Raw genomic sequence first — 8,483 nt, 5'->3', positions numbered from 1 at the left:
GATACCGAGTCAACATATTTAATTGAAAAAGAGCTACAAACGCTAGTAGGAATCAAACCCGATTTGATCGATTGTTGTATCAATAGCTGCATTACCTACACTCGCGAATACGCCCATCTTACAAACTCTCCATCTCTTCATAACTAGTATCCATGTATTAGTGAGGAGAGATGAATCTGAATTATCAGAGCTTTAGAAAATAATAATACAAATTAACATTACTTTGTAATGTGTATAGATTAAATCCATCTGTGCTTACTCAATTGTATCACTCTCTTCCAGTATAATATCGGTAGAAATTTCACTCTTTTCAGGTCTAATCCTCTTCACGTAAAGTTGGTCGTGTTTCCATTGAGTAATTCTACAAACGTACCGACCTTTGCACACTGGGCAATTACACAATATTTTGGAGGCATAGTTTGATCTGAAGTGTCTTCGAATCTATCAGAATCATAATTTATATATTTATATATCTATTAGGAACTTTGATATGAAAACCGGTATTATCTCAAATTTAGCCTAAATCAACAGAAGAGGACCGCGATCGTAGGATAAATTGTGTGGCTTGAAACATGGAGTGTGGGGTTCAATTTCAGTAGAATATTAAATCTTGATATTTTTACAATAATGATTGTATTTGCATTTTATTAAATAGCCTTTTTTAATAAATTTTACGGTTAATTACCTACAGTTAAAATATCTATTATAGGCAAATAAATAACTAAGAGTTGAGATGAGAAAACATAGAGGTACCCAGAGGTTTTGTTCGCGATTCACTATGCCCGATGTTTTCTAAATACTTTCCTATAACCAGTTTTTTTGTAGGGTTGATATCTATTTTGAAATTTATCTAACTTAAGTATGTATTTATACTTATTAACCGATCTACAAAAACTGCTGGTACAAATTACCCTCAACTTCCCCCATGCTCTAAAATAATCAGTTTCTTGAGAAGGGATGTAGCTCCACTGAACAACAGGTACAGTACTTATTTATGTTTCATAACATCCTTGACATAATATTCCTGGCCAGAGATTTTAACATCCATCCAATTGTACCTCTTTCTACCAGATCCGAATTCGTCTTATACTCTTTCGAATATAATGACTCATTTTTAACTCGAAGTTCAATTTTATTTTATACTATTGTAAATAATTTGAGAAATATCTCAGAGCCGATTTCATGAGAACATTTTATGGTACATTCATCAATACTCTTCAGTGAGCCACTGCTCGAAGCCTTAGAGAAATCAATCACCCTTTGCACATTAAAAATATGCAGCGAGTTCAATACAAAATTACGGCATTTAAGTAATCTTTAATAAAATACGCCAACATGTATTGTATATTTGCCATCACCAACTCTTTGGGGGTAGGATCCCTCAAACAAGAACTCAACTCGATAAGAAACAGAATGAAGTTGATTGGATAAGTCAAGAGTAGAAAAGATGAGGGCAAAGCACCTGGTTATTATGTGGGTATATTCATTTACAACATTTCTTTCAGCTTCCACCATTTTGTTCCTTTTTCTTGTTTATCGTGAATGAATTTTTGCGTTTTAAGAATGCCGTCGTATGTTTCTAAATTTCTTATCATATTCTTTTATTAAATAATTAATTGTTTGAACATTACTCTGACTTGGCGGACCATCGCACTGTTTTATAGTTTTCAATATCAAAACGGCGAGTGTTCCAATAAAAGACGACGCCAAAATCAGGAAAAGTGATTGTGTTTTTGCCAGTAGATGCAAGGTACCAACTCGAACATCCACCACTTGACTGCACCGTGCCCTTCACTTTTCGCGCAATCAATTCATTATAGCTATTATGAGCCTTTTCTGTCACTTCAATAGAGCTTAGACGTTGGCTGTGCATTTTTTTGATTGCATCGACCGCGTAGCGAGCTTGGCATTCGATAAGGAACACGTAGGATATGTGACCCGACCCAGTATTTGGGCCCATAAAGATAAATAGATTCGGGAATCCAGGCACGCAGCTGCCCTTGTAGGCAGAAGCCTCGCCTTTCCAAACATCCGATAGAAGTTTTCCGTCGCGACCGCGGATGATCCTTGCCATCGGATGATCGGACACATGGAAACCCGTGGCGATGATAATGGTATCCACTTCATGCTTAGTGCCGTCTTTCATCACTATTTGCTGCGACTCGATCTTGGCCACCTTATCCGTCACAAGCGTGACGTTGGGCTGGGTTACTGCCGGATAGAACTCGTTAGAAATGAGGATGCGCTTGCAGCCCATGACGTAGTTGGGTGTGAGTTTCTTGCGCATTTCGGGATCCTTGATTTGCCAGTACATTAATAGCTTGGGAATGAACTGCCCAGTTTGCAATACTTTGTACCAATAGTTCATGAACAGTCCAAGCAATTCGTAGAAACTGAAGATGTATGCGCGCACTAAAACCTTGGTGAAGGGTAGCAGTCGCAGAAGCCATCTCTGGATGAAGCGAGAGTGATTGTCACGCGGGATGATCCAGTGTGGAGTGCGTTGGAATAGCACCATGTGCTTAACTTTGGGTTGGATCACGGGAACGAACTGAAGGGCGGAAGCTCCTGTACCAAATACAGCAACTTTGCGATTGTTTAGGTTGTGATGATGGTCCCAACGAGATGAATGGAATAGCTTTCCGCCTGATTTGGCAAACTCATCGAGACCAGGAATGTCAGGATATTTGGGCTCACTAAGCTGGCCCATCCCCGCTAATATAACGTTCGTTGTGTAGACGCTCTTCGAGGTCTGTACCACCCAGATATTCCGCCTTTCATCCCATGTCATGGATTCAACATTATGCTGGAATCGACAGTGTTGATACACGCCATATTTAGCGGCACAGTAGCGTAAGTAGTCTAAAATCTCGGGTTGAGAAGAATAATGTCGGGACCAGTTTGGATTGCATTCATAGGAAAAGGAGTACAAATCGCTCGGAATGTCGCATGTAAGTCCAGGATAACTGTAAAGTTGGAAAAGAAGATTTACATTACTCATAATGATCGGGATATTGAAATGAATGCACCATCACAAATTACGTATTGTCACGCCATGTGCCTCCAACGTCATTACCACGGTCTAGGACGATAAAGTCATGGATATTTTCTTGCTTAAGGCGTATTGCCGCTCCAAGTCCAGAGAAGCCTGTGCCTACAATAATGACTTGATGGTGTTGTGGGTGCGAATCTGATGTTTGCATAGTGCGATAATTCCACGGCCTTGAAGAAAAAGAGCTTAAAATAGGGAAAGGGACGAGGGAGTGGGCCCAAAGTCCGAGGAAGCGGAGGGAGGCTCATGTGAAAGTTGAGCCAAAATAAGCGTATTAAAGGGGGAGCATGTGAATGTATTGGCCCAATTTTTGCGGGGTGAATTTGGGCAGATGTCCTGTCGGATGCTACCGTGGATTCAACTCCGCGGAAATCAGTAGTAGGTGTTTTGTTTCGTAATGGACTCAGGCCCGATCGAATTAGGAGGTTGAGGGGCTAGGCTAGGCAATCAACTTGAGCAGCCGAAGAGTACCGGCCTAATAGGATTGAGGCCAAAATATTTTGGCCAACTCTCGGCCGCGGGGGGTTGCAGTCAAGAGTAGGCCCAATCACCCGGGCTGGTACTCGGATCATAAGGAGCATAATACCAATTACATTGAAATAATTATATCACATATTATGTCCTGAGAAAGCTTTGCTACAAAATATTCAATCCTCATAAACACAGCAGGTATATACAGATATCACAATTTACTATTTCGAAATACCAAAGAGTTTCTATTTCAAACGCGAAAGCATATTCACTAATAACCTCTTTAAAGACCACATAATATTCTAAGCAAACTTAAGACAAATCGACCATTGATACAACCCAATCTACCCAGCATATATTTGACAATAGCTTATATGCAATCCACAACTCTTTCGACGTCTTGATCGAACGATTACTGAAGAATCAGACTCGACGGGTACATGGACTTTAGCATCATTTACATAACGACGAAACAATTACGCGATCAGGCTAAGCCACTGGCTCCAATAAGGTTTGCTAACCAGACTGGGGTGAAGTCGTACAGTTAGTGAACGTGCTAAACAAATGACAGCAAAGGCCAATCAACTTTACGCACGCCGACATTGCCGATGAACGACGCTACCTTGCATGTGGCCAAGCAGGTCGAAGAGTTGCTGTATGAGCTTCCAATAGCCTGGGAGCTCTGCCCAAAGCAGATGTCAGCAACGTATATGCGCACCGAGCAGCCACTATTAGAGTCACTACTCCTTCACCTAGAGGAGTTTCATTCGCAGGAGCCATGGGAAAAAGCTACCTGCGTGGTGGGATCAACTGGCTCGTGGGCAAAATGTTGAAGATATCCCGCAGGATCGAGTGAGCAATTACATTCACCCTTTCGGGTCCTCTAAATACGGGGATCCGGTGGGGCTTGCCTTGTCGATTATGGCACCATCTCTTTTAAGAGGAGTGGATCTAAAGTGTGCCGCTCTGATGATTTTCATGGTGAAAGAGTGACGTGGGCTGATGGAGATCACATAACGTGGTATAAAATAAGAGGTCAGGGCCCAAACGCGGCATACATCGAAGGCTCACAATGTCCACATGGAGGGGATTTGGCAACATGCTGGTTTCAGGTTCATGCCACTACAGTATAGATGCTTGAGGCTTTCCTCAGCGGGGAGAGGCCACAGGCCTACTTTCTCTGCCACAGTGACAAAGTGGCGATTACAGCACTTAGGTCAGCCATCGGTGCCGTGGGCCGCAGGGTGTACATCAATCACGCGGTGGAATGCTCCTGCTTCACTTCTGCTCGTGCTTTCGAAGCGGGATGTCAGATGAAGTTGGACCCACCTGCAACTGAGCGCCACTAGACTACCAACCCTGGTGAGGACTTTGCGGGTGTGGTTACCACTAATGACATCATCCAAGCACAACTCAACGGTCACGTTGGTTGGGGAACTGGCACATAGATCCTCTACGTGCGAGCATAATTGACACATGCAAAGAGCATTTCACCTTTTAGGAAGATTATACGTGGCACGCCACTTGCAATGAAGTTTCCAGCAGAGCACATAGGCAAAGCGTCGCGAGCAATTACAGCCCCTGCCACTGCCAAATATCAGGAGTTTTCGCTCAGGCCCCATGGGCGGAAAAAGCGGGGGCAAACCATAGAGGCTTGCAGTTGTCACCATTCTATATATATACATAGGGAATAAATTTCAGTGAAGCGCAAATCTTTGTTGGATGAACTTCTTTCATTAGGCCTTCAAATGGCTCTAGGAAATCGAGCTGCGTGTCCCAAGTATTAGTTTTAGATAGTTCTTATATTTTGTGACTACTTGCTAACATCACTATTCTTTGGATAAAAATTGGACATTTTGCATTTTGGATTAATGGGCGGAGCTATTACCATTCTCTCCTATTTCAGCCATCAACCCTCCAATTCGAGCATAATGAATATGGCTTTCCGATATAACCGTCGACTGTAAACAAGAAAAAGGCGGGAAAGTTATTGGAAAACTTTGGTTTCTTATTACAGTAACTTCCCCACCACCTTCTTTAATGGAGAGTTGCAGAAATCACTAGAGCTTCTTTATTCCAGAATGCAAGTGTTCGATATATACATTAATAATATGTAAATTAATCAATAACAGTAACTCAAAATGGATTTTTTAAGATTGAACTCGAAATATAGCTTACAAAAAAATAATACAACGAACTTATTTCCAGTACTTTGATGAGTGAGATGAAGAGTTCTGTTACAACTATTACCGCTATAATTACATATGCACAATAACAAATATTCTATTTGGATGAAGATATCTATCAATTGGCTCCACATTTACAATCGAACTAAGCCCTACAGTGGGGATGACGGCAGAGACGGTTGTGCTGTCTACACTTGCAGTATTGAAGGATTCTGATCCATACCCCACTATATTATCGTTTTTTTCGCCATAAAATACTTCTTCAATACCATGGATGAGATCAAAGTCTTGATACAATAAAAGCGGATTCTTCAGTATCTCCAGGATCCTGCGCAAACCAAATAGCGCGCTTCTCTGTTGCTCTGCACTTCCCAATACTGCTGCTATAAAGAAGACACATGCACTTGTATTCAATCCAAATACCATTGTAGAATGAAATGACTTGCTATTTTGATCGCCTATTGCCATTTCTACCAGATCCACTATCTCGTCTGCAGACGTAATACATTCCACAAGTGAGTGATAATCAATTGACACGAACAGGCTCTCGTCCAGCTTAAGGAAACGCGAATGAACCTTGATGATGTAAAGGTAGAGTAATAACTCTGCTCTGTTAAGGGGTTTCATTTCAGACGAAATTGTGCCTATCAAATTCTCCAACCGGAGGGGCAAGCTCGAAACATACAGCTGCAACGGTGCAGCATCCAGGTATGCTGTGCCAGAGCACTCCAAAAGCTTCATTGAACATAATCCAGAAATCATGCTGAAATACGGTAGTATTTCAGAGAGCACAGCCATCAAGTAAGCGCAGTTATAAAGGGATAGAATTGACTGCGCATCTTCACTTAAGATGAATGAGCTGGAACCACGACAACGACTATACTCGTAAAGTGCGGATTCAGACTCCTTCATGACTGGCAAACTTATGGTTACATTGATAATCTTATGCTCGAAGGTCGACTCGAGTCGGGCATAGCTTCATGTGGTAAAAATGCGCATGGCCCACCAAATATTATTGCGCAATTCACGACTTAAAGGATCCAATTCCATATCGAAATCTGAATTATCTTGCTCATGAATACGCAGCTTAAATGCCATTTCCCATGCCCTGTTCATGATTTCTTGGGCTGATTGCAAATACCCTTTAAAGGTCAACAGCACAGCGAGAGTATAAAAGCCTTGAAGGTTGATAAGCGAAGGGGAGTTATATGTCTCATCTCGTGTTAATGCTGCCGCAAATGCTAAGAAAATTGTGCTTAGTTTTCTTCTGAGCAACTCGTGATACAAAGTGGTTTCCGGAAGAATGAGTGCTAGGGCGAAAATGCTTGAATAGAGCAAGGGGTGCGTCTGGCCCTCAATGTAATCTTGAATTAGAGCGATGCGGTTAAGCACAGTGGGAAATGGGAAATTTCTGAACCATAAGTTAATAAGCACAATAGCCTGGATAGAGGTCACGGATCTCATAGGGTTCTTGTGCATGTAGTCTTTGGATAGGAGGCGGCTTTCTTCGTCCTGAGAAACCTGGGGGTAACCTTTTGAGATCCTCTCGTTAACGCAGAGGGAGCTCATCTTTCCGATAATCACTCCTAGCACATCATTGGTCATCATGCTACACGCCGGAGAACGCGGAAATTTTATCCCTTGCGACCATTTCCATCGCCAAGGGCTTTCGAGAATTTGATACTATACAAAGGTGAAATTGAGAAGATGGGTAAAGTATATATCAGAAAGAATCTTGTAATTACGTTTAGATTACGGATCAAGGATTCCGGCTCGTTAATAAGCAATTGGTATTGACTCAGTAAATGACCCTGCGTTATTAATCCGAGAGCATTTGAATCACTCATAAAATTCTCTTTATTGCGCTTTTTTTGCGATTTAGAGGGGCGCCCTACTTTAGCGGTGGATACTTTGTATGTGCATTTTACCTCCAGAATTTTGCATCGCGAGCACTCCTTCATATTGCCATCACATTTCAGCTTGCTATGTTGGCATGAATTACACTCTTTAAAGAAAGGTAAAATTGCTCGAGACATTGAATAATGCTGCTCTCCGAGCAATTGGAGCCATATTGCCTCGGAAGAAACTGCAAAAAAATTTGCGGAAAAAGTAGGTCAAATGACAATATATCTAATGCGAGCCTATAAGTAGTAAACCGATTTCCTTACATAATCTGACTTTTTCAAACCGTTTTATTAAGAGTTTTAAGGGCAAAGTATCCTAATGAAGATTATCGATAAAGATGAATCAAAGGTCTCTCACGCCTTTGTGCAGGTTCCAGTCCATTCTTGGCGCCAGTAACGAAATGAATGAAAACTTGGTTACACCGCCGCGTGTGTAGAGTGGCCGCAGAAGCAATGTAACTATAGAAATTCCGATGCCATGGTAACAATTATTCAATGTGACCTTAATTTTCCGGAGTTGAATGGTGCTCCATTACATCATTAATATACTAAATTAAGTGCTGTAGTACACCATTACGTATATTGTACGTTACACCTTTGTATTGGATTCGATCGACAATTATTTCTGTATTGACAATTAATACAGATTATTCAATTTAAAATACAAGCGTTTACTTCAAAGAAAGGTATCTTAAGTCACCTTTGGGCATTCTTTTACAAGATATCTTCAAATATTACAAAGACAGTCTAGGTGAGCGTCTGTCATTCCAATGAGAATAATGTCATTTTAGACTGAGTAGTAATAAATTTAATCCTTTGATTACTAAAAAAGCTTTGACAATCTATTTCTTTACTCCGAGCAGAGCGAAT

The 8,483-nt window shown here is 41.2% G+C and overlaps 4 protein-coding genes across 4 annotated transcripts; 1 reads left to right on the top strand and 3 right to left on the bottom strand.

The window, feature by feature from the left end:
• Positions 1–1,627: 1,627 nt before the first annotated feature.
• VTP21DRAFT_4790 (uncharacterized protein) lies at positions 1,628–3,203 on the bottom strand (the record flags this gene model as incomplete). The annotated part of the gene is made up of 2 exons (XM_069395240.1): positions 1,628–2,966; positions 3,043–3,203. 2 exons carry the CDS (start codon positions 3,201–3,203, stop codon positions 1,628–1,630), a joined length of 1,500 nt encoding a protein of 499 aa, XP_069248406.1.
• Positions 3,204–4,131: 928 nt separating this feature from the next.
• On the top strand, positions 4,132–4,872 carry VTP21DRAFT_4789 (uncharacterized protein; the record flags this gene model as incomplete). Its single annotated transcript, XM_069395238.1, has 3 exons — positions 4,132–4,229; positions 4,297–4,504; positions 4,657–4,872. 3 exons carry the CDS (start codon positions 4,132–4,134, stop codon positions 4,870–4,872), a joined length of 522 nt encoding a protein of 173 aa, XP_069248405.1.
• Positions 4,873–5,781: 909 nt separating this feature from the next.
• VTP21DRAFT_4788 (uncharacterized protein) lies at positions 5,782–6,621 on the bottom strand (the record flags this gene model as incomplete). Its single annotated transcript, XM_069395237.1, has 1 exon — positions 5,782–6,621. The coding sequence occupies one exon, from the start codon at positions 6,619–6,621 to the stop codon at positions 5,782–5,784; it is 840 nt and encodes a 279-aa protein (XP_069248404.1).
• Positions 6,622–6,687: 66 nt separating this feature from the next.
• VTP21DRAFT_4787 (uncharacterized protein) lies at positions 6,688–7,745 on the bottom strand (the record flags this gene model as incomplete). Its single annotated transcript, XM_069395236.1, has 2 exons — positions 6,688–7,392; positions 7,455–7,745. 2 exons carry the CDS (start codon positions 7,743–7,745, stop codon positions 6,688–6,690), a joined length of 996 nt encoding a protein of 331 aa, XP_069248403.1.
• Positions 7,746–8,483: the final 738 nt, after the last annotated feature.

This window comes from Calcarisporiella thermophila (assembly GCF_041956535.1).
Source record: "Calcarisporiella thermophila strain CBS 279.70 unplaced genomic scaffold VTP21scaffold_20, whole genome shotgun sequence".
NCBI classification, from domain to species: Eukaryota; Fungi; Calcarisporiellomycota; class Calcarisporiellomycetes; order Calcarisporiellales; family Calcarisporiellaceae; genus Calcarisporiella; species Calcarisporiella thermophila.
The sequence above is the reverse complement of the archived record's forward strand: the minus strand, read 5'-3'. Positions and strand labels throughout refer to the sequence as shown.